General features: G+C 42.7%; 1 protein-coding gene across 3 annotated transcripts; it reads right to left on the minus strand.

Moving 5' to 3' along the window:
* Nucleotides 1-877: 877 nt before the first annotated feature.
* RIC8A (RIC8 guanine nucleotide exchange factor A) lies at nucleotides 878-25,284 on the minus strand. 3 transcript variants are annotated; one of them, XM_066611196.1, is made up of 11 exons: nucleotides 25,056-25,284; nucleotides 21,269-21,456; nucleotides 14,354-14,401; nucleotides 12,953-13,567; nucleotides 11,397-11,491; nucleotides 10,903-11,053; nucleotides 9,087-9,182; nucleotides 7,423-7,567; nucleotides 6,446-6,590; nucleotides 4,971-5,090; nucleotides 878-2,086 (listed from the first exon to the last, which is right to left on the minus strand). In XM_066611196.1, exons 2-11 carry the CDS (start codon nucleotides 21,350-21,352, stop codon nucleotides 1,951-1,953), a joined length of 1,635 nt encoding a protein of 544 aa, XP_066467293.1. In that variant the 5' UTR covers nucleotides 21,353-21,456; nucleotides 25,056-25,284; the 3' UTR covers nucleotides 878-1,950. The 3 variants fall into 3 exon arrangements, with proteins under 3 accessions (XP_066467293.1, XP_066467294.1, XP_066467295.1); XM_066611197.1 differs by lacking the exon at nucleotides 25,056-25,284 and adding an exon at nucleotides 23,197-23,267; XM_066611198.1 differs by lacking the exons at nucleotides 21,269-21,456; nucleotides 25,056-25,284 and adding an exon at nucleotides 20,850-20,932.
* Between the last annotated feature and the right edge of the window lie 1,150 nt (nucleotides 25,285-26,434).

Consider the following 26,434-nt stretch of genomic DNA (forward strand, 5'->3'; position numbering starts at 1 on the left):
AATTGTCCTTTGTAAATGCCAGGTAACTAGAAAGTGAGCTGGAGTCGAGTTGAAAGAAAGAAAGAAAGAAAGAAAGAAAGAATCTGTCTGTGTCTAGAAATTTAGAGTATGAAACTTTAGGAACAATTCTGTATTTTTTTTCTACCAATTCTGGTAGAAGACAAATACCAACATATGCACTGCTATGAATATCCTTCTACACAAAGGATCTCACCCATTGCATTACCAGTTTCAAAACAGAAGACATAAGGAAAACAAAATGTGTTTGAAAGTTACATGAGTACTACTGCAAATTAGGCCGCAATCCTAACCAACTTTCCACCACTGACATAAGGGCAATGCAACTCCGAGATAAGGAAACAAACATTGCCTTACCTTGAGGAGGCCCCCCAACTGCAGGATGCAGCACATGCCCCACTAGCACAGCTATGCCAGTGCTGGAAAGTTGGTTAGGATTGCACCCTAAGAGTATGAACTATGGTGAACAAGGATGGAGTGTAGAATAACAGCCATAATAATGCTGCTCAAAGTTATGTAAACAATCCAAAGTTGCCAACATTTTTTTGTGTAGTGTTATTAGAACCATAGAACTGGCTGGGACATCATCCATTCCCACACACTAGACAGAATTATCTGCACATGTGATAACCACAGATTAATCCAAATAAACTATAAATCCCTTCAATGAGTTTCAGTTTGTTGCACGTACAGAAACAGTTTAAACCAGATCTCACCCCCATAGCACCATGCTAGAGAACACTGCTGTGTCTAGAGACACCCTGGTTTGGCTTTTCTACATCTTCTGTCTCCTAAAAACATCCATTTGTTTCCAGTCACTGAGACACAATAACCCAAAAATTCAGATACACACACACACTTATCTGAAGTTCGTTTATTCTAGTGAAAATCTTTTGCTTATATTTGTGCTAAGTTCAGAAATGGTTGGTACAGTGGAAAGAAGCTGTAAGATGGGAGCACTTCTTTAAACAGAAACATCTAAAATCCAACAATGATGAAGGTATCCAACAGCACTCTATGAATGCAGTGCTATGGAAATATGGGAACTGAAGCAGATGGTTTACAGTGCAGTTAAGCAATTGGTTACTGCTTTTTGTTTGAAGACCACAAACAGTGGGGTTAATTCAGAAAACTAAATATGATGGAAAGAGGAATATAGCAGTGTCATAGATTATGTAGGGATCAGAATCCTTCTGCCTGCAAATTATCCATGTGAATGCCGCTGTGAGCAATGGATGTCAGAGCCCCTAATGTTCCTCCACAACCCAGATATATATGCTTTCCAATATGTGTCTAACACATTACAGATATTCCAAACTGCCCATATGTAGCCTACATCTCCAGCTGTACATAATTTTTACACATCACATGTCAAAAATGCAGTCTCGACTTTGTTCATACATACCTATAGTATGTCCCAGTCATAACTTTGTAAGCATACGTACACATTTGCTTAGAGTAGTTCTTAGGCAACAGCATACTGTGTGCTTGCTACAATATGTGCTTGGCACAATTTCTACACATCCACCACCATCATGACAACCCCCTTCTGAAAACGGACACGTGTACACCACACTTTCTTTCCACACAAGTGCACAGTCCTCCATGTGCTACTAAGCCCTCCTGATGCAATGCGATGACCTCCCCTCCATCTCCCAGTCTATATAAAATTTGTGCTGGAAAATCCTGGAAATGAGTCAGTGACAGACTCTCATGGACACTGAGGGGAAATCAAGGCAGAGCCAAACTGTAAAGAAAGCTCACTGGGGACGGAGTGGCTATAGGGTTAGAGAAAAGGCAGATGTTATACCAGTCTGGGCAGTGGGGATCCTGCCCATGGAAAGTCCTTTCTTGGGACTAATCTCTTGATACAGCACCTGTTATGGAGGGAGAGCAGAGGGTCCATAGGTTTAAGGAACAGGAGAGCTTGGCTCAGTCCAATTCCAAGTCAGAGTCAGATGACAACCTCTCCTCAGCTATCTGATGAACAGCATCATCCAGAGAGGTTAAATTGAGAGAGGTTAAATTGCCATCTGGATCCATTCCCATTGGTTGAATGACTTGCTGCCTGCAATGAAAAGAAGGACAGAAACCAGAGTTATTACAAGAGCGGACCCCCCAACAGGAAACCCTCCTGTCGAAACCACCATTGGGTGGCAAAACGTATAGCCACTTTGAGATCTGTACTGTAATCTGCTTTTCCCAGATGGGAGGGTATAAAATTCCTACATCCAGAGCATTCACACCTGAGCAACAAAGACTGTCTTTTGCCTCCTAATGTCTGCACTAGCAACCCTGGAAAAGATTTGAGGCTTAAGACTCAGCACAGCCAATGGGAGACTCAATTGCTCATCATTTTATATATGCAGCATCCAAAATTTGACCAATGGTCTGCAGTACCCCAGTTTTAGGTAGATGTCTTCCCAGGCCAGGCACCTCACATTTTTACTAGAGACGGCAGGATTGAATCAGGGACCCTTTTCCTGTCAAATTGTGGGCTCTAGCGATGGGTATCCTTTAAAGTTTATGGAAAGGGCTTATCTGTAGCTTTTCTCTCTTCTCCTAGCACCCTATTAATCCACCAAGAGGTCCTGGTGAAGATGTGTTTACTGAGCCTCAGCAAGGTGAATATTCTCCAGTGAAAAGGAAGGTAAATAAGTGGATGCAAAACAAGTTCATTATCGTTATGCTGAGAAATTTCTCAATATAGTTCAAAATTGTTCTCTGGGGAAAATTACTCAACATCATAACAATCTGATTGAATTCTATGTATACAGTCATTTCTCTCCAAACGAACAGCTTCAGGAAATCTGGAAACTGACCATCAAGAAACATAGCTTGTATCTGTTGGTTTTGTTTTTATTTTTCTGTGGGATACAACTCTTTTCTGGCTGTATAACCGTGAAAGGGGCACCCTTGCCATGCACCAGATACTAAGCATTGGCTTTCTGACAGACACCATGTTTTTAAAAAGGTGCGATTTCAGGAGAATCATAGTTCTACTGCACCAGCAGAGCAGAAAAATGCCAGAATTATTTATTTTAAATAATTGTATCCTGACCTCATAGACCCAGAGTGGCCAACAACAAAAACAAGTACCATAATAAAGATGACCAATACAAAAAAAAAAATCACACCAAAGAGAAAACCAACTTCAAAAGAAAACTAAGAAAGTCACTGAAAAGCTTGGTGAAAGAGACACACCTTCAGCAAGTGGTGAAAAATTTGGAGAAAGGGCATCAAGTGTACCTCCAGAGGCTGCGAGTTCCACAACACAGGGTCCCCTACTGAGAATGTTATCCTGACCAGACAAGCATTTGTAGTCATAAGAGAGCCTCATTGAAAGATCTCAACAGATGGGCAAATTCATGTGGGTAATATTTCAGATACCCTGGTCCCAACCTAGTTACCATTTCAATAGGGAACAACCAGCACTTCTAATTGTGCCATTAACTAATTAATTAGAATTAGTCCTGTGGAAGCTCAGAAAGTGGTTGCTCTTTTCACATTAGTCTCATTTGCAAGTGCTGCTGGAATCTTCTGAGAAGGCAATCAGTAGAAAGGGCAAGTGACACTTCCAGTGGAAACACTGGTACTGCAAGGTTAGCATTTCTTTTGACTATGGAAATGGAATTATCTGCAGTAAGTAGGCCGTCTGCTGCTCTTTTTTCTTGCCCACTAAGGTGTCTTTTGAACTCTTCAGGTAGATCCAATTGTCCCTGCACATGCTCATACATAAATGATGTATGAACAACTACTCTTGAGTGCACTCCAGCTGGGCAGGACAATTGGTGGCATCAGCTGCCATCTGTCCCTGAAATAGTACTTCCTACTGGTAATCATCCACGGCATCACTACCAAGCCTGCAGAATGAACTTGGTGGAAATGGCAGCATTTAACTTCATGGGGAGTGGATAACAAGGAACGCAAACCAGCATAGAACACAATCCAAGGCCTCAAGTTCCTTGGGTTTCATCTCTTATGTTCCTATCCTGCTCTCTCAGCCCAACAGTCATCAAAGCTTAAAGAAAAACCCTGAAGTATTTACTTGAGCCATCAAAACCTAGTTCTACCACCTTCCTCTTTTCCCACTGCATCCAAGGTGATCATTTTCCAGCAAAGATTACGCCAACACCCACAACACTGTTCTTGGACTCTTTCCCATTCTCTCTGAGAATTTTAGGAATTTCTGGTTTAATCTTCTTTTTAAAAAAAAACATTTCTAATCCACACTATATGTGGATGTATCCTCAGGTTTTGGTTTGGGAACCACTGATCTAAGGATATCTTGTGTACTGTACACCTTACTTAGTAACCTTTTAACTCTATCTTTTTAAACAATAAAGATTTTTTTTAAGCTTTGTAGTTATTTGAATTTGGGAAAATACTGCTCAACTAAATTCAGTAAACAGGTTAGTCTACCAGTCTGAGAAGTGCTGAGGAAGGAAAGGGGTGTGGTTGTATTGCATAACTCCTGTCCACCCTCTCAGCTGCTTAAATGGGGCTGATAGGATCCTTTCTGGTTCTCTCAAGAAGGGATCCCTGGTTGTTATTGAGAGAGTGGTGGCAGGTAAGCAACCATTGAGGCAATATTCCCTTGGGGGGGGGTGTTCAAGCATATTTTTCCACCATGCTGCAGATCTCTAGGTAAGGAGAAGGGCCAGGAGGTGGAGGGCACTGGGCTGGTGTGCATGCAGGAGAGTTCTGGTGTGTGCTCCTTAGCCAAATGGGCTAGAGGAGGCAGCCTCTGTACAGGATGAACTGACTCACTTCCTTTACAATCCCACTTCCTCTGTATTCCCATTCAATCGGTACAGAAGTAATGGCTCATGGGGCAAAATCTAGTTGTCCAAATCCACACTGAGTCAGACATTCCAGACCCTTTGATCTTAACCATTTTAGCATACTCCTCAAATCATCAACCCATTTTCAGATAAACACTCTTGTGGTACCTGGATAGTTTGTCAAACATGTTCACTAGTTTCATTGCTTCTAGCTCCTTCTGCTCATCTGTCATCCCCTCCATTGGATTGGGAAGTTTTTCCTCCACACGACCAGTTATAGGGTTAATGCTAAAAGAATAAGCCCCCCCAAAAACCAGAAAGAGATGAAGTCAAAACCATGTTTGGTTAAAAGGAGGCAGAGATCTTAACCACAATTCTGACTGTGGCATCACCAAGGACATAGCCAACATTCTTCAAATTGTATGCTCTCTTGATCATTGTGCTGAAGCTACAAGGTTTTCACACCTGAAAAGTTGAAAATGGCCCAGAGATCTGAGAAGGACAAATGGTGATCCTCCTACCTATGTAAAGGTAGGTACAATTTTCCTGAATTTAAGTGAGGTGAGGGGAGAAAAAAAAAGTTAGATTAGAAGCCCAGTGCTGTTTATTCACTTGGGTATCACAAACAACCCCCCCCTTTAACTTTAAAAGCACTAAAACACCACACACACAAAAAGAGTTGTTTTATGTTTCCTAATTTGTCCAGAACACTCTTGTCACATTCTAGTTCAATTTGTTCTCTGCCCACTAGTTCCCACTGATAATCACATCTTTCCTAAAGGTCTTTCTCTTAGAACTGCAAGCTTTCCCACCTTTAAGCCATTTCTGCCCAACACTGCATATATGCAACAGGGACCAAATGTGTAAAACTGTGGGCTAGGCAAAAATGGGTTAATAAATGCAACTGTCCGTACACACACACACACACACACACACACACACACACACACAAGTAGAATGTCATATGCATACAGAAAATGGGGGGGGGGAAGAGATGCGAGAAGAAGTGACCTAGTAGAGGCAGCCTAATCTGGCCATTGCCATCCCGTCTCAGATAAGGCTACTTCTAGAAGTAATTATCCTAAGAAATCCACAAATTAACTATGGATGAATGATTAAATTTCTCTATTAAACATATTTTTAAGAGAGTGCATGGGAGCAACCCTCTGATCAGTAGGAGGGGGGCAAGTGGGACGGACAAGAGACAGGAAGGGAGATGCTGTCCAGACCAACGATAACATCATACAAACAGTAGTATAAATACGTGTAATAAATTATCCCCATCAGTCAAGTCCTAACAGTGATAACTTATGGGACACTGTACCACATCGTTGTGCAATTTTCTGTAGTAGTTAACAGGAAAAACTGCTGGTCTGGACTGAAACAAAGTACCCAATTGCAATAGTACCTTGTAGGCAATGTGTGAGACAAAAAAAAAGAAAACAAAAGAAAACAGGTAACCAAAGCTTTAAGATACATAAACATTGTGCCAGGAAGCTGGCCAGAGAGGAGAAAAATAAGTAAATAGGATGAGTGAAGACACACAGAAGGTATGGGAAGAGAACAGAGAAAGGAACTTGTGCCAAGACGAGTGAATGAAAAGGTAACACTTGGAAAAGTGATGCATACAAATGGGTCCATACTTGGGTTTTGCTTCCTTATACTCCTCTGTATCAGTGTCTTCATCCTCAGAGTATTCTCCTTCCGTCCGACCTCCAGCCATGAGGCCTCGTGCTGCCAGGAGCCCAGCAGCATTCCCATATCCTGTATACTTCACAAATCGTGACACTGTTAGGACAAATGAAGATGAAGAGAATCACTTTCTCCTATAGCATAATATTAATCCACCCTACAGAAACCAGTGAATAAAACAGTTGAATTCAAATGGTAGCAGGATGGCCTCTTATTTAACTGTTCAAGAAAGCAGTTTCTTGCAAACCACTCGGGACAGTAAGTCACGTTATAGCCAATTTTAACTACCTGTCTCTTTACTTCATCCATCAATGACGATGGTGTTTATAGAAACCAAATCATGAAATAGTAGTTACATAGGAAAACATTGCTATGTTAATTCTTCTCTGCCTCTTCAGGGCATTTCTCAAGTTACTGCTTCTTAAGCAAATATTAAATCCACACTAAAAGATGTGTGCAAAATGCCACATGGGAATGGTCGTGTAAATATCTCGAAGCTGATGCATACTTTAAGAGGGAAACAGACCCTCCTCCCACTCCTCACTGTCACAAACTTTAAGGAAAATGAGCAGCAACAGCGGTGAAGGGAGGTCCCTGAGTTAAACTAATTACAAGTATGAGGGGTGGGCAATGCCTGAGTTTCTATTTCCCTCCTTTCTTTATCTGGATTTTATCTTTTCCACGAATTTTCCCAATGCGTGTTTCCCATGCTTTGTTTACACTTGCGCCATTCACTACTTACCCAGGCATAGGAGTTTGGCCTAGGAGAGTTTAACTTGCCCCTATTCACCACAGCTGTACTATCAGAAGAGCTCAGATCCCGACACTAAGAACTCATAGTGATTATCACTCTGGAAAAATCAGCTTTTTCAAACACCCAACAAGACAACCTGTATCAGATGGCCAAGAAAGATGATGGGACACTCACCACTCTCCTTGCAGAGAACAAAGAGAAACTCTGCAGCACAGTGCTTCACATCCGTGTCAATATGAGTCATGAGGCGCACAAGCTTATTCCTCAGTGAATTCCCCACCTCTGGTCTGTTTTTCACATCACGTAGTGGAGGGAGTACCTGTAAGTCCACAGAAAGAGAAGGGTCATGTTAAAAGGTCTTCATATTAAGTGGGCTTTCCTGGAGACCCAACAAATACTACACCAACATTTCTCAACCAAATATCACTGACAGAAATTGACTTGGTGGTTGCCAGTTCTTATATAATATGCAACATCTGTGCTGGAACTGTACATCAAGGGAGTGTGCAGCCTTCCAAGAATGTTAGGTAAACATAAAATAGGGTCTCAAATGATATGAGCACATGGAGAGAGTAATTACTCAATACGTCATTAAAATACCTAATAGGTGGTCATGGCACTCCCACAGCTACATTCCATGTTTCAATTCCAACCACCATAAAAGCTGTAGGTGGGGAGGGGGAAGAAATAAATCCCCCCAATTATAGCATACAACTTTGAGGACTGGGAAAATGCAGCATCTCCATAACCAGAAGTGCAACCTTGAGAGAAAATGCTAAATTGCAAACAGACAAATGCCCATTTTTTGTGCAATCACATAGACAGGCCTTTGGACTTCTGGATAACTGGAAAACTTCACCGTATCTGTAATACAGAGCTAAACAAGGAGCTGCTGTGCTACTGCAAACTTTAAAAAAATGGGCTGGCAGTGGAGAAGTCAACAATAGTTGCAGTGTTAGATGAACACATAATGAAGTCATTAAAGTGACTGCTTCCCTGAATCCAGAGCAACCCAGACATGCCAAACCTGACACAGTAAATGACTGTGTGAATTGGCTGTCACTCAATTCTTGGGTCATTACAACAGGCTTGGTTCTTTGGGAGCATTAATGTGATACAAAACAGTAAGTTGGCGGTGCCGCCCAAGCCACAGTTGCCCTGGATATGATACCCAGCCTCTGTGCTGTGCCCAAGTGTACAGCTTCCATGTTGCTGAATGCCATCTGGTTCAGTCTAGTCTCCATTACAGAGCAGTTCACAACACCAGTCAGACTGCAAAATGCTAAGGAGCAATAAGTTAACAACTGTAAAACAATAGAGAATATGCTACTGAACTGACACAGCAGTCTGCAACAAACACTTCAGAAAGTAACAAATAAGGAAAAATGTGTGCGATTCTTGACATAATTTGTCACAACTGTGACTCAAATCACATTGGAACTCAGACAAACCCAACCAGCCATGCATGTTTCAGTCTCCAGCCTCTTGCTATACCCCTTGAGAACTCCCAGCCCACCCCCATCACAAGTTGCAAGGAGATAGAGTGTGATGTCTAGAAAATTATCTGGAAAATGAGGGGGCACAGAGAGAAAGAGAGGCAAGATGTCTGCCTCTGGACAAAAGGCAAAATAATTTCCACACTCTCAACAACACTTTTGCACAATGTTAACGAAGAGGAGAGATGATAAGGGTGCTTTGCCCCAGTACATGGGAAACATTTATGCAGCAACCAATATCCCACAATTTCCAGGAGACAAGACTGCAAGCACAGGTGAAATCTGATTTTTGGGCGGGTTTGTAATTTTCAGGATTCAACCTAAACCTAAACCAGACAGTACCTTAGCTTTAAGGAATTTTCTTGTCTGCCGATGGGCTCGGGCACTCTCAGTCAGCAAGTTCAGCACAGGAGTCAGACTTTCCTTAAGCTTGTGACCCTGTGAAAGAGATCATAAGAAACAGGTCATAATCACACTCACATTGTATATATAATAACAGGTATTTATATACCGCCTTTCTTGGTCTTTATTCAAGACTTTATTCAAGGTAGTTTACATAGGCAGGCTTTATTAAATCCCTATTAAATAGGGATTTTTACAATTTGAAAGAAGGTTCTTTCTTTCAAGAACGACTACATTCAAGGTGTTTCATTCCTATCTGGCTTCATATTCTGGCCTCCATCCTCCCACGCTCAGAGCAGATGGAATTGCTCGGCTTCAGCTTGTCAGCTGCTCCAAGGTCGCACGGTGCCGGTGGCCTCGAACTGGCAACCTTGTGGATGTTATCTTCAGGCAGACGGAGGCTCTACCCTCTAGACCAGACCTCCTGCCCATTGTATGGCCTGTATTGCCATTGTATGGCCAATTCCAGTTCCAAGGCCAATTCCAGTTCTCTGCAACAGTGTAGGTAACAACAGTGCACCAGTGTAGGTAACAGTGTAGCAACAGTGTAGGTAAGTGGCATCAAGTCCACCCTGCCCTGCAGAAAACACAAAGCATAGGCCTCATCTCTTTCCAAGGGCGTAATTACATGTTATTAAAATCACAGGGCTCCTGCCAAAAATGGCAGCCCCATGTAAAGTTCTCTTCTCTCCCTCCAAAAATAAGTAACATACCTTGTTCCCTGATCCCGCTATGCTGGATATTTCCTTTTCCCCACCAGCATCAACTAATGGTATGGGGCAAGGGGCAGGTAATACTCAGCAGGATACAAGGTATAAATTGTACCACACATTACAAGTTGCTATTTGAGGTGACAGACCTATGTTTCTGGTATAGTTTCCTGTGCAATATAGGAAGTCATACTCTGTCATCTGAGCGCAAGCACTGAGTAGCAGTGAGTGACACTGAGAGCCAGCTCAAGTAATCTCAAGATGCAAGTTCTGCTTTCCTTGCATTACTATTTTACTCAGTTAGGTGGTAAAGAGTGAAGTGGGGCTCCTGCATCTCACCTGTGGCAGGATCCACAAAACCCAGAGGTCTTCTGGACTGTGATGTGAGAATCCACAATACTATATAATATATGAATCAGCTTTGAGAGAAATCTGCCTGTCATCTCCCAGGCGATAAACTGTGAGCCACTCTTCTTGTTAATATCCACACTGGGACTCAGTTAGCGCTCCCTATGATTCAAAAAGCTAGGAATATACATAGCTCTGGGGGGGGGGGATGGACGGACAAGACAGCTTGGCTATGATGCAAGACTGTTATGTAGCAAGGCAGATGGAAAAACAGAGCTAATCAGTACTAATGCTTCTTATTCCAATGGCTAAGTTCTCATCTGAAAAACTAACCAGAATTTTACACTTCAATTAGTCATTTAGTTGGTTATAAGTAACCAAATGCATCCAGACCACTAATGAAGCTATTCCTTTTTAATAAAACAAATCACTCATCTGATCATGGAATTACCTCCATCTAATCAGTGAATCATCTTCATCCTAAATACACTTCACATTCCTTCTTTTAGCCTTGTGCTGTCTCTTTGCTACCATGCCAATCACTAGTATAACAGCAGTAAGCTACTGAATCTTTAGGCTTACCATAGAATTCTAAAGTTGAAACACCCAGACCTCTCCTAGAGCAAGATTGGAAGATATTAAAGGTAAAAGTGGATGTGGAGCAATCAGCAATGGTGAAAACCACCCTTTTCACCCACCCTGTCAAGACGATGATCGAGGAAATCCAGCAGAACATTGACAGCATCCATGTTGACTCCCATATATTCAAGCGAGCCTGGATGCACCTTGGGGGCCAGCAGGACATCCAGACACTTGAGAGGCAGATTGCCCAGGAGGTTGACGGTGTGGCTGAACAGGCAAAGAGTTAGCAAACTACATCAATGGAATGGGTTTTGTTTTTTTTTAAAGCAAACTTATCAAAGATCTGACTAACATGAGAACAAGATCCGAAACTGTCCTTTTGTGGCACAGTGATGGGACCTTAGAGCACCACTTAAGACAATTAAAAATATTTAGGCATTAAATCAAGAACAAAAAAACCTTAACTTTGTTTCCTCAAGACTCTACATCAATTGCACAGCACATACAATAATATTTTGCCATCACTAGGGCCATTTCAGCAGTGGCACTCTCTCTTCATGCTAAGAAACATATTGGAATCCAAGTCTTCCAGCAGGATAATGGTCTTTACCTGTGAAATTCTTCTGTCCGGTCCTCACCATCTGCTGAAATCATCAGGCAATGACGTAGGAGGGCACCAAGGCGTCGGTACAGAGCAGCATCTTCCTGGCCCCAAAAACATATAAAAATTTCAGTTATGAAAGGGAAACATCTCATTTTTGCAAGGTCTGTAGGTTGCATAAAACCACTCCTGCTGTGCTATATCAAGGTAAACACGCTTCTGGATGAATGGAAAGCAACATGTGAGGGATTCAAGAATCTGGATGGTGAATGAACATGCTTGCACTCAGACTATGCCATCTACATAGACTTGAAAAGTTCCTGGTTTCCAATATTGTGGAGAAATGTGTGGGCATAGTAACAGGACAGTGGTGCGAGGATGTTTTAACCAGCATTTCTTTCAGCCTCTCCCCTTAAGACCAAACAATATGTTATTTTAAATCTGTCTTTAACAGGCAAAATTAAAGAAGGGAGTGGACCAGAAGTGGTCTTTTTAAACCCCCAAACAGCCATGGAGTGCCTAGTTGCTGGATCTGAATGGCATGCATGCGCACAAGGCAGAACACTACATTCTTTATCTTGACAAAAACAAGGTGAAATGCAAATAATGGAAATGTCTCCCTAATGATGATGTCTAATTCTCACTCTACCTTTTGTCCCATACCATTCCATAGGTCACGACACTTCTTGAACTCTCCATCACTATGAACTTCTAATCCAGAAAGTGAAAGAGAACCCAGAGTATCCTTTGGCTTAAGCCACTATGTCCACCATTATTCCCTCTAGCTCAGCAGGGCCCAAACTCCTCCAAGGGGGTGGCTTGGGAGCAGGGTGGCAGCCCCAACAGAGCCACAGCGATTGTGGTGCCACAGGGACCCAGGGGCATTTTACAATACCTGGTTGCGTCCTGGAAGTCTCTTGGAAGACTCACAGTCCCTCTGCAACCCTCTGAGTGGCTGCATTGAGCTCCAATTTGCTAACAGAGTTCACTTTTTGTTGTGATCACTTCAGGACATTCCCAGGTATAGTAAAATGTCCCTGGGTCCCTGCAGTGCCACAATCGCTGTGACACTGTTGGGGACCCATTCTGGGGCCACTCTGCTTAAAGGAGAACGGACCATTTCTGGTTCCCTTGGTGGGTTGCAACCCACTAGTTTAGGAACCGCTGCTCTAGCTAGTTTGTAAACAGACCTTAGGAGGTGTTGTGCCTTGACTATTGCTGCGTGCTTGGCTTTAATGGGAATTTTAGTCTCCTTTCAGTTTCAGAGATCACACATTCTATCAGATCACATATATTTAATTTTACCATATTTGATGGCAATAGAAGCAAATTGCATGGCATCATACTATTTTAGAAATGAATGTTTAATAGATACTACTTCTCTTTCTACCCTTCTATAAGGCCACAATCCAGTGCACAATTAAGGGTATCAATATCAATCCCACTGAACCCCCTCCCCATGGTCTTCCTGACCACAGGAAATTGTGGATGAAAAAAAAGGCAGCCAATAAAAACAAACATATAGTAAAACTGAGAATACTGAAAACCTATTCTAGGTGCCTTACCTCATCCACCTCCCTCTTGCTGGTATCAAAAGTGATATTGAAGAGCACCTTTAGGATCTCCATGGCACGCTCTGCTTCCTGTCGCGGCAAAGGCAGGGAAGGATTCCCCTCAGCAGCCACCTCGTGAGGATCTAACCACTTCACTCCCAGCGTAAGCTCCAGGGTATCTGTCATCAGACCAACACCCCGGCGTTCCTGTGCAAGCTGCTGCCGGATGTCCACCCTGAGTGCCGTTAGCAAGAAAAGAAGACGCAAGTCAAAGAATTTGATATCATGGGGCAGGTTCCTCTCGTTGTAGAGTTTGATGCGATCAGTGAGGCCCACCACAAGCCGGGCTTCAGAGGTCAGCTCCTGAGCCCGGGGGCTGCTGAAGACAATATTGCACAGACACTTGAGTGCCTCTAGGATGACATCCAGGTCTGGAACCTCTAGAATCTGCTCTTCTGCATAATCAATCCCAGCATGTTTAGCGAGTGTTTTCAGGCCTTCCATGGTCGTGAAAGGGCCAAGGCAGCTTTTGTCCCGGGAAAGGATTCGTATGCTTTCCAAACAGGTGACTTGGCAGGACGGCTGGAGCACTCTTTCCAAGAACTTGATAAGAAGAGCAGCCAGTTTCTGTAGCAGTAGAGGAGACATTTGAGAGGCAGAGCAAGTCTAGTAAGGAAGCTTCTATGTGACAGAGAAGGATTAGCCCATGTTTGCACCTGCACAATGATGGGCTCAACGTACCCCAAACCTGCATAATCAACCCTATACCTGTCTATACTGCAAGAACTGCTAACATAGTGACCATGTAACAGCACTGCTAGAGCAACAGATAGGACCATACCTGTGACACACAAATCACAGAAAGCAACACTGGGGTAAAAACACAAGTGGCCTGATGGTGTAAGTTCACTACAGGAACCAGTTCTGAATACAATAGCTCCTTGATATTTGGATACCACAGCACTGCATATACAGAAACCACTTCTGGCACAGAGCCAGTTCATGTTATTGAGCATATGGTACAGATAGTCTTTGTGCAGCAGCCTGTCATTTATATGCAGATGGCACAATATGTACAGTCAAGCTTCTTTGCATGCCTCCACAAAAGCTATTTTGGATCTTTGCCCTGTACATTGTGGTGACTGGACACCTGGTCTGGGTGGTAAGTTACCACATGCAGGAATTTCCAGTGCCTATCATGCACCCAATGGCCATGTGAATTGGCCCACACTCCAGATACTTCCAAGGTATAGAACACCTTCTCTATTCCTTACCCAACATTTCCAACACCACCACCCCCCTGCATAGTTTCATCCTAGTGAGGAGACATCAGTCTCCCTATGGTGGCTGCCACCAAGCCCTCACAAACTCAACTGTTCCATTGATTGAGTAAACACAATAACAAGGACTTACCTTCCTTTCTTCTCGTTCCTCATCTTCAAAAGTGAAACACTGAGATCTCTGGAAATGCAAAGGAAAAAATTAAACTGAATATAAGAGTAGCCCTGCTGGGTCAAACTAAAGATTGAATTCAGCATTCTGTTTCCCACAGAGGCCAACCAAAGATCTCGAGGAAATCAACAAGCAGGAGATGAAGGCAATGGCTATCCTCTGCTGTCATTCCTGTCCCGTTCCAGTTCTGTGTTGACTACTGGGCCCTTAACTCTGACTTGATATACCCCCTGGTAAGCAGACAATAATGTGGGAAGCCCTTGGTCCCAATTAGACCCAATTCCATGACAATTCCCCACCACAGCAACTGATATTCGCCAAGTCTGAGATGGAAGATTCTAGTTAGTCATAGTTAAATGCTGCTGAGCAGTCTCTCCATTTGTCAAATCCCTTTAGAGTTATCTGGTGGTAGTGAATCCCTTAAGCTAATTATACCTGTTATGAAACAGTAGTACCTCTTTTGTCAGCCCTGATTCTACTGTTCATCAATTTCACCAGGTGGCCCCAAGTTCCAGTTTCAACTCTATCCACTTCCCCTACACCAGCATAGTTCCTCTATAACCTCAATCCCACCCTCTCTTTTTTCCTACCTAGTCCCCCTTTTATGGGGGGGGGGGGTTCTTTCCTCATAGGTCAGACTGTGAAAATGAATGCACCCCAAATACACACACACAAAATTATAACGAGAATATGAAGTGATTTTTTTCTGAACACCTAACCAGTCGGTGCACAAACAGGTGAACAGTAAGTCAAAAGAAAAAAAAATATTTAAAATAGACAAGGGGAAGCACTTCATACAGAGAAGTAGTTAGGGTAGTATATGATGTAAGGCAGTGTTTCTCAAACTGTGAGTTGGGACCCATTAGGTGGGTCACAAACCAATTTAGGTAGATCCCCATTCATTGCAATATTTTATTTTTAATAAATTAGACTTGATGCCAGCATGGTAGGTGACTACATTTGGGGAAATGTTACAGATCTGTCCTTTTAAAAGGCTACTATGTATATGCTTTTAACAATGACAGTAAATGGAACTTACCCCTGGGTAAGTGTGGGTAGGATTGCAGCCTAGTATTGTTAAATTGCAGCCTAGTATTTCCTGCTTGATTATGTCACTTCCGGTGGGTCCTGACAGATTCTCATTCTAAAAAGTGGGTGTAAAAGTTTGAGAACCACTAATGTAAGGACATCAGTGGGGCCCTTTGAAGAAATCTCAAGTTTCATGTAATGCTAAGCAGAAGGCACCAGGTAGCAACAAAAGGGAATTTAGTCAGATACCTAGGAGGAAATTTTAAAGTAGACATGATGCAAAGAACAAGGCAGCCTTGACCTGCAATCCCTAAACTTAGTTGCACCTAAAAAGTCTCTTAGAAGCCAAGAGGGATCCAACCAGAGCACATGTTCTCAAGAGACCACTACCATACTAACTAGGACAACACAGAAATGCACCCTATGCAGGTGACTTTGAAACTGGCCAGCTATTCCAGAATATGCTGTAATAAGGCTGATGTGAGCCCACGCTTAAATGTACAACAAGGTTAGCTAACCAGATAGAGTTACTGAAGGAAACTAGTCCCACTCCAGCTCTAAAAGAGGTTGGTAAGTCACTATGGAATGCCAGACTTCTACAACATCTAGTTCTTCTGGCGGCAGTTATACCATTGAATCCACCTCTAAAAGAGGAATCTGGGAGAAATGGGCATTTGCTCAAGATGACCTTCTACTTCCTTGAGATTTCTCCTTGACACAAACCCAAAATGATTTGCTACTGTTACTTTTCTTCTGCAGGTAGTATGCAGTTTGCCTATAAACTTGAGATGAGACTGAGTCCTGCTGAACCAGACACTGGGTGCATTTTAACTACAGGTCTGCATTTATCTTATCTCTGCATACCTCACAGCTATTTTAGTTGCTTGAAAAAAATATTTAAAAAACAACAGCAGCAGCAGCAATAGCTGTCATCCTGGGAGGACAAAAACAGTTCAACTTGTCTTCAGCAGACAAAGTGTGATTGCTATTTTTAAGGTACTATACAAACGTTTCTTATAGTCTGCTACAACACAGAAGCATCTCTCTGTTTCTCCTCCTTTTCCTTATAATTTGAAGCTTATATTCTTCATATATTCCAATCCCCAGTACTCCTGACATTATTACAATGTCCAATACTATTTTACACAGCTTTTTTCATCATAAACAAAAAAATCAACAAATATACTCTTGGTTTACAAGTTACACTTCTTGGTTCATGAACCAAACATCAATTCTTCCCCTACTGCCTCCATACACTCTTCAAATGGCCTCCCAAACAACTCCCAACACCGCCACATGCTCCAAACATACAAACGCTTTCACCAAACTGTTTCTAAAGCACACTCCCAATGCCCCCACCCTGGGATTCAGAAACAGATGATTCATTCTAGTGGGAATACTCTAAAAATACCTCTTAGTACATGAAGAATGCTATTTCCTTTCCATAGAGCAAGCACAGCCTGCCCCTCCACACTCAAACAAGGGCTTCTAGAACAGTCGGCAATGCATAAGCCTGAGCTCCTGTACTAAAATTTAGTCCTTTTTTCACAAGCCTCATCCAGCAGCTCTTCACAATTAAAATACTGATTCCCCCCCCTCACTCTCCAGTTCTCTTGTCATAGGCTTGCTGTGCCATGGACCGACTACAAAAGCCTGTTTCTCATCACCAGGGCCAAAAAGGCCAGTGAGCACAATCTTTCCCTTCACAATGAAGTGCCAGGATAGCTTGGGGTATACATGAGACTCTAGTCTAAGTAAGCTTCTGCCATCCAAGGATTCCTATATTCAAAGGTGCTCCTCTGCACAAAACAGCTCACTGTCTGTCCTCCCCCCCCCCAAACAATGCACTGAAAACAAATAAGGTGGGATACAAAATTCTATCTGTGCCTGCTTTGCAACTAGTCTTTGAAAATACCTCACAAAATTACAATACTGTGTAAACATTTTATAATCACAGTGTCCAGAAAAATCACTCCGCAAATTTACTTTTCATTTATCCAACCATATATAACGTGGATTTTCAAGCAGATGGGGGCAAATTACCTGTAACACCTATTGTCCATACTCATTTACCCATGTCCAACTGGTGATCGCCTTCCCTTACCAAATAAAATGAGTATCTGGATTCCAGATTTAAGAATATTTCCATAACATTGGCTCTGGTGCAGTGTCACTTCTACATTGTTTGCAGGGCTCTATGTTGGAATCTGGATGCAATGCTGGCTGCGGGACTCTGGAGGGCAGTGTACTGTCCAAACACCTGAGACCTTTAACCTGATCCTTGATCCTTAACACTATTTCCTTCTTTTCTTTTCTGCACACCATTGAAGCAGGAGAATAGCAGACTGCCTCCTTTGCACATCCATACAAGGAGAACAGCTCTAGGGTTCTCTCTGTTCCCCAGGTAGGAACATCTGACCACTCAGAAAATATGTAATCTTGGAAACTGTGAGTAAAGTACAGTATTTCTTCTGAAACCTTAACCAGACTCTGCGCCTGAGTATGTTAGCTGATAGCAGCCTAGCTGGAGAGTAGTTTTACCATAGGAAAAACTGATTGCTTTGCTTCCCCCCCCCCCCCCGCCTTTTTCAACAGTTTAGAACATCTAAAGCTTTGGCTGAAAAAGAATCCTATTTTTTAATTGTTGTTCAATCAAAGTACATGTAGCCAAGGGTGTAAAACTTGTGAGTACATTTAATTCTCATGAGATTCTCTGCCCTTCCCCAGAGTAAACCCTGAAATACAGGGAGTATATTCAGCAACATCTCTAGAAGTAGACCAAGAGTAAACAGCAAGGGTGGAGACACCCAATAATTCTTTGACCTGTAGCAACACTCACTAATTGTAAAATATGCCACTGTTATCATCTGCAAAAGTATGTTTAAAATATGCTGGATTAAAAAAAGGTGTTCCAGCACTGACACAGAACACATTTCAAAGGTTATTGTCATAATACTAATTTTAATAGCCTTGGTCCAAAAATTTCTTTTATTTTGATATGGCAAAAAACTACTGACATAACTGACTTAATTTACATAACAACCACCAACAACAACAACCACCATATTTTACTATTAACAGTATTTATATACCACTTTTTAACAAAAATGTTCACAAAGTGGTTTACAGAAAAAAAAATCAAATAACTAAATGACTCCCTGACCCAAAAGGGGTCACAATCTAAATGAAGCAGAAGAATACCAGCAAACAGACACTAGAAAAGATCTTGGGCTGGGATGAAAAGGGACAGTTACTCTCCCCTTGCTAAATTTAAGAGACACACCACTTGAAAAAGTGACTCTTGCCCAGCTAGATTAAAATAAGTTATTTTACTAAAACCAATTTAAAGCTAGTTATTAAGACATCCCTTTCTAAAGCAGATAAATAACTAAAATAAGAAGTAGACTATATTGTTTCTTAGGGAAGGAAGGACAGAACAAGAAAGGACAGTCTATTATTGCCCAGGTAGCCACAGTTGATTACAGCATAGTTTTAAAATCTTTTGTCATGGAACGCCTTTCATGCCCACCTCTTTACTGAGGGTTCCTTGGACACTGTCAAAAATTCTGAGGCAAGATCTAAGTTAGAGGCTGCTCATGCAGTGCACTGGCCAGGCCTGCCTGTGTGAATTAAGAAGACCTCTTAGAATACACCAACAATGTCCTGTGGCTGTACATGGGGGGAGAGAAAAGGCTGTATATGTGGGGGGCGGGGGACAGAAAAGGAGAATATACTGCCATGTCATTTCTGCTCTTGCTGAAAAGCTTCTGAGGATCTCTTGAGTCTCTTAGACCACAACATGATATCCCTGGACTAGGGCAATGCATCTCTTTGGGTGTGTGTTACTGGCACAAGACTGAGACAAAACCTCCCCCAAGATCATTCATATCCTGGTAAAGCACAATGATCTTTAAAGTTGTTTCATACTGTTTAATTTATTTACAAACATTATTGATACAAATGCTTACTTAGTTGCTAAAGCCAGCTACTTACACTTGGCTCAGCGATAGCCTTTGGCAATGACAACTACAAGTTAATTATATAGCATCTGAAAATGATTTATTTTTTATGAGATTTTAAGTATCTGTGCAGTACTTATGCAGAAACTAGACATGCTATCCATAATAAACATCACAATTACACCTTTGTATATACTGTACAGAGTAACTCTTCAAAAGACAAACCAGTCATATCCTTTTCAATTTCACCTCACACAAAAATGGGAATTTTCATTATCTTAAACAGTCATTTGACATCATCCACTTGATCAGGTCATTATGAGCTGCTGTGCAGACAAAGCACTGAAACATCACACACAGGCACACAAACAAGATCCTTTCCCTTGCCACATCTTCATCTATTGCTCAGTGATGGCAGCTAAGAATTGGAGCACAGGATGTAACCTTTTCTTTTTAGGCTTCTATTTGCTCCTTTGGAATACTGTAAATTATATTCCTCAACAATAACAAATAACATTTGTGGTAGAACATCCCCCATATTAATCTATTGCCACACTAAGAGGTGGCCAAGAATCAGTTTTGAAAATTCTGAGCATGACATCACCCTGCCACACTATGATGGTGACATATACAAATACTGTAATGATCTGTTTGCTTATAAAGGGCCGACTGGCTCCCTAAACTCCCAAGTGGATAATGGACTAAGGGTACAATCCTAACCAACTTTTCAGCACCAACTGCAGGATGCAGCACATGCCCCACTGGGACAGTTATGTCAGTGGTGGAAGATTGGTTAGGATTTGGGCCTTACTCTCTTACTGACTTTCAGGATAAGAAGTACAATGGAGTTCTATGGATTCAGGCAATTTGCTCTGCTAATGATTCTCTGGTATCTGCCACTGTCCAATACAACTGCCCAGCAGAAACACAAAGTTGCACCCAGAAGGTCCCAGATTTCATTCTCAAAATCCCTAGGTTTAAATGATCATGGGCTGAGCAAGTGCCTGAGGCCCTGGAAAGCTCTTCCAGTCAGAATAGATTGTACTGGAATGGCTCAGTATAAGACAGCTTCATACACAAGTATGAAATCCATGCAATCCACCCACTTAGAAGCTCCCTCCACCACCAGAAAATACCATTTCGTGCTATATACAGTACATGCGGCTCTGCTTATTTCACACCTCTCTGTAGAAGTGGTACAGAAGAAATCAGTAGGTGTATGGGGCCAAACACATCCCTGATGCAATGGTCCGTGAATTAATTTCCCAAACACATATCCACTAGAGCCTGATTTCAAGCCATTAGATAGATATGCCAATTACAGAAGGATCCTTTCTGCAATATTCTGAAACAGCTGTGATGGCTAATGCTTTGGACCACTTGTTCACTTCACATCCAACTAGTCCTCAAATAGCACATCTGTGGAGAACCCAAGTGAAGAGAAATCTTAATAATTTGAAATGGCATACCATACAGAAGTTCTGCTCCATGGACTGCTCTTCCTGGGAGTGTTGGTAATACCACACGTCAGCTTGCCACATAAGCACCTCCTTTCCCGTCTGCTGGCTGAAATCTGTCCCCCAGCACTAATCTCTATTCCTCCAACATTTCTCACTCTGGCCAAAACAGCATTATCTCTCCAATGCTTCAAATTGTTGCCAAGAAAGGAAGAGAGCAGTCACAAACAAACCATCTCAAATGCACTGCTTAACCTTTGCAAGCCAGATATAACTTGCTTAGAGAGGCTGAGAACATTTTATTGACCTGATGAACAGGAAGATGAAATTGAAGGTGGCATAACCAGGAATGGCAATGAAAGGCTCTGCATGGATCACCAGGCAGAGCCTTTACAGTGACATCAGGCCAACAATCCACCACAAACACTCACCTCTTGGTTGTAGATCTGCAGCACTTTGAGGATGGTATCTTGCTCCCCGTTTTCCACCGTCTCCAGCACAGTCCGGAGCGCCATTGCTCCACAGAGTGGAGGTGGGCTAGAGTGCTGTAAAGAGCAGCAGGAGGCTTTGCAGTCTGGCTGGAGAATTACAGATGCGCAGGGGCCTCGTTGTCACACAGCTGAGGGAGAGAGGAAGGAAAGCCAGTGAGACCGCTCACGCCAGCGCACAGAGCAGATGGATGACCTAGTAAAATCAGCCAGGCGCTCACTCGCCCTCACACACTAATCCTCTCCCTCTCTGAGCCTTTCAGTGTTTAACAAACGCCCTCCCAGTAAGGCACCTAGCAAGCCTCCCCCTCCCCCAGCCAGAGGATTACCTCAGAACAAATAACTGCATGCTGCTGCTGCTGCTGCAGCTCCCTGAAATAACCTTCCTCCTCCATCCATTGTCCTGACTGCTGTCACTGCACAGAGAACCCCAGCAAGGACCCACAGGGAGAAAAAGGTTCCTGGAGACAAACAGCCATTCTGACTAGATTAAAGTAGGCATCTCTCAGGTGTGAAAGGAAGGCAGGGCAGGGAACCAACTAACTGTGTGAACGCAAATGGACTCGCATTTGTGACACAACTCAAACCTCATAACCCGTTTACAAAACAGGTTCAGGAGGGAAACAGATAACACACCATTTTGTCCTTTGCCAGCGTAGTTTTCTCTGCAACACTATGTATATTAAATGTACTGTTGTGTTCTCAACATAGTCTCTAGAGAAGAACAAAGATGGCAGCCGTTCAAATGGCCCAGCTATATTTGGTTCCAGCTAGCAGTAATTCTGATCATGGCCTATTTCACAGTACTTGAGTAGCCACAGCACCAGTTGGACAAAGGGGTCAGCAGGCTGTGTAGACAAGCTGGGACAGGAGATAAAGTTTCCACTCCTAACGTACCTGCTCTGCACCCAGAATGCTCAGCTTACAATTCAAACACTATCCAATCTGGCCTGCATAACTGGTCGAAACTCAACATGAGGCCTGCCTATGCGCAGTCTGCAGTCTATGCGCAAGCCAGAAGGGCAAAAGCCTGATAACATTCCCAGAATATCATGAGTTGTGCTGTTGGAAGAGCCACTTCTAATTTCATGAAGTATCTGCCCTTCACTGTGGGGAACATCACTCTAAACCAACTGCCACAAAGAACATAAAACAGCTCTAAGATATATTTGTAATTAGATGCATGTTTACGTGTAAATAATTCTGCTTGTCATGCTTTCTTTGCAAGCCTCTAAGAGTACAACCCAGCATGAGTTTTAAATAAAGAGAAAAGGAAGACTATTTATAGCACATTATTATTTAATTAGACATAACAACCAAATCTATGTATCTATTGACAACTCTTGACAATTGTATTGACAACTCTTGGGCCAATGTTGACTGAAAATGCTTTATCTCATTGGAATTCAGCTCTTTTTTTAAAAAAAAGGAACCAGCCATCATAATTACAGGGACAGGGGAGGCAGGAAGAGTCTGAAAAGGGTAACTGAGTTAATACACAGAGGTAATATAATAATAAGCAGTCTTCTGCACATGTAGCAGATGTGAATCCTCATCCAGGGCCACCAGTTATTATGGACAAGTAATAGCTTGCTGGATCAGGGCCCATATCATGAGATTTCTAGAATTTGGTTTGATGAGACTTGTAACACTTTATGGAAGAAGGTTAATTCCTTTACGGTACATGGTGGTGATTGAATATATTACATAAATATAAATATATCACCAGATATAAATATGGTGATTGAAATATAAAGAGTAGGGCTGCAATCATATGGATGTTTACCTGGGAGTAAGCTTCATTAATCACAATGGGACTTCTGAAAAAACATGCTTAGGATTGAGTTGTAAAGCATTTAGAGTAGTTATACCTCTTCAAATAAGGGTAGTGTGACAGAATTTGCCAGTCCTGCTCTTGGCTGCAATCCTAACCACAGGTCTACATTGGTGTCTGAGGATGTAATACAGGAAAAATCATATCAAAGTATTTTTTGCACTGAGTAACAAATGTTTCAAAGTGAAACAAAATGACATTGGCATAACCATTCCAACACTATACAGTGGTTCTCAAACTTTTTAGTACCAGGATCCACTTTTTAAAAGAACAATCTGTTGGGACCCATCTGAAGTGATATTATTAACATGGAAGTGACATCATCAGTTTAGGTTTCAAACCTAAGCCGCAATCAGCCAAATGTCCCATTACAAAGAGCTTATGCTGTTATTTTTATTATGCTGTTATTATTACTGTTTTTATTATGCTGTTATTATTACACAGAGCTTATTATATGTCCCCTGGGGCTGGGGATAAGAATAGGCCCTCAGTTTGGCTATACTTGTCGTAAGAGGCTACTAAACAGCCACCAGGTAGATGGGACTCATTAGCCTGGGAAGGCAGCTCATCTGAGAGAAGGAAAACTCTGATCCCAAACCTCCACTGCCTTGTGGCTAGATCCAGTTATGGAAAAGGCTTCAGGAGTCAACCTCAAGGCAAAATCTGGAGCTGGAGTTCCTGAGGCAGTTCATGGTTGAACAGAGTCACATTCTGGCAACTCCTGTGACGCCACTGGAACCAACCATATTGGCCTCTGCCTTTCCATTGGACCAATTCAGCGATGTGGGGAGGGGGTATTTGCTGCATGGGAAACAGTCTATCCTCCATATCTACTTTACCCAGGCTTCGCGCACTGGAGAGGACACTCTGTTCCAGAACCACCATTCAGAGCGCGATACCATAGTCTTCCAAGACTGAAGGATGCCAACAACAATGCTGTTATTTTGTATAGCTCAGAAGTCAAAGCAGAACACAGGCTTGGATCTTCCTCCAGCCACATAGCCTTCCCCCCTTTCCAGCATTCCATCTTCCTACCTATTCAAGGCAAAGCACCCACCGGGAGCCCTCCCAGCCCACCAGCTCTGTACCCTGTATTTTCAGCTCTGTATTTTTAATGGCTTCATGATCCACCAGAAATTGGCTTGCAACTCACCTAGTGGTCCTGACCCACAGTTTGAGAAACACTGCTGTAGAATATACAAATCCTCATGCACATGCATGAACTGATATGAGGATGCAAAGTTAAAGTCAGCTCTGTCTGTTTAGCCAAATCATTTCTACAAACATAAGCTGAACGAATCATTCAATTTACATCCCAGCTTACTGCTGTCCAAATCCCTTTGTGTCAAATCTCAGTATACCCTGTGTGATGGCACACTGGTGTGCCGCAGATGGTCCACAGGTGTGTCGCGGGAATTTGGGAAGGGTCATTAGTAGGGCAATTGGGGGATTTGAGCCCCCTACCAGCAGCATGGTGTGCCTTGTCAATGCTCAAAAAACTGACAATGTACTTGGATGGGAGACTGCCTGGGAGTACCAGGTGCTGTAGGCTTATACCATAGTCTTTCAAGACTGAAGGTTGCCAACCTGCTGCTTGATAATTTAGCACCTTATCAGTGTGCCGTGAGATGAAAAAGGTTGAAAATGGCTGTGCTAGAGAGATTGTCAACATTCCATTAACTACTCAGCCTGGTCTAACTCAACGTGTAAAACGAAATGCTATAGTTTACATTTTTAAAAAGATCCCAGCATCCATAGTTAAAATATGCAGGATCAGTAAAAGTAAAATCCCTTTGTCTTGAAGGGGTTACACGGAGTACCACTCCCCTTAATGAATTAGCTCAACACCCAAACAATTACTCTTCCACATTTTAGTAGGGGAAGGAAAAATGTTACCTTCACTTGAGTTCATGAGCCTGTCTGTTTATGGGGGCTTTCGATCAGGGTTCCTACTTCATTTCCTGAATGCAACAATTCTCTCGTCCTCAGATACAGTTTCCAAGACCAAACAGCGGCTTTGTTGTCTTGCTGAAAAATCCTGCCAGCAAAAGAACAGAGGGCGCACTGGGGAATCACAAGGTTGGGTGATCCCAAGACTGTAGCAGATCAAAAAAACACCCTGATCCTTTGGGAGCTCCGCCCCTTCGCAAACTCTCCCAGTGCTCTGCCCAAGGCTGCCGGGAAAGAGTCACAGACCTAAGAACATACCAGATGCACAGGAACCAGGAAGTCCCATTAAAACGCACCAAACTGGAAACTCCCTCCACTAGGGGGCTTTCAGAGCAGGAGGGGCTCCGACTCCCATTGTTTTCTATGGGGGAAACTGCCCTAATTGAATCTTTCTTGGGGCAAAGTAAAAGAAGGAAGCAACACCCCCCAAATCACTTATCCGACAGGGCCAATTTGCTAACACTGATGCAAGATTGCTAAGATTAATAAGACAGCTACAACCCTCACACCGCAATTCTGTGTGTGCCAACTTAGAAGTAAACCCTACTGAGCTCCACGAGAATTATAGCCCAATCCTATGCGTGTCAGAAGTAAGGAAGTGTCAGAACTCCCAGGAAAGACATGTATAGGATTGCAGCCTCATTCCCAGGCAAGTAGTGCACAGTATAGGACTGTGGCCTCGGAGCAATCATTCAAAAGGGGCCTTTTCAAATTGAGCAAATTGCTACAATCTGTTCAGGACGGCAAAATTGCCATAGAGCATAACAGGTAGGTAGATGGTTAAATCAGGTAGGATCTGGGTTTTAAATCCTCATATGCAGCACAAGCGTCTGCTTGTCTACTCAGAGGTAAGCCCACTGAGTTCAATAGGATGTACTCCTCCTGGGCATGTGCAGGATTGAAACTTTACAACCCAATCTATGCACGTCTACTCAGAAGTAAGTCCCATTAAAATCAATGGGGCTTACTCCCAGGAAAGTGTGCATAGGATTGCGGCCTGAAGCAGCAATTTTCAACCTTTTTCATTTCAGGGCATGCTGACAAGACGCTAAAATTGTCAAGGCACATTGCACTGATAGCAGGAGCTTGCATCCCCCAGTGGCCCTACTAACAAATGGTCCCTCCCAAACTCTTGCATCACACCTGCAGATCATCCATGGCACACCAGTGTCCCACAGCACAGTGGCTGAAAATGGCTGGTCTATGGGCTTGTATTGTTCTGTTCAGAAGAGATGGCTGGGAAGCGCTGGGGAAGGGGTGCTGTCCTTTTTCTGAGAGGGCTTCTTGGTCTTTAACAGCTTGTGACAGGCAAGAATTTGGCAGAT

The sequence above is a fragment of the Tiliqua scincoides genome, chromosome 1, assembly GCF_035046505.1.
Source record: "Tiliqua scincoides isolate rTilSci1 chromosome 1, rTilSci1.hap2, whole genome shotgun sequence".
NCBI classification, from domain to species: domain Eukaryota; kingdom Metazoa; phylum Chordata; class Lepidosauria; order Squamata; family Scincidae; genus Tiliqua; species Tiliqua scincoides.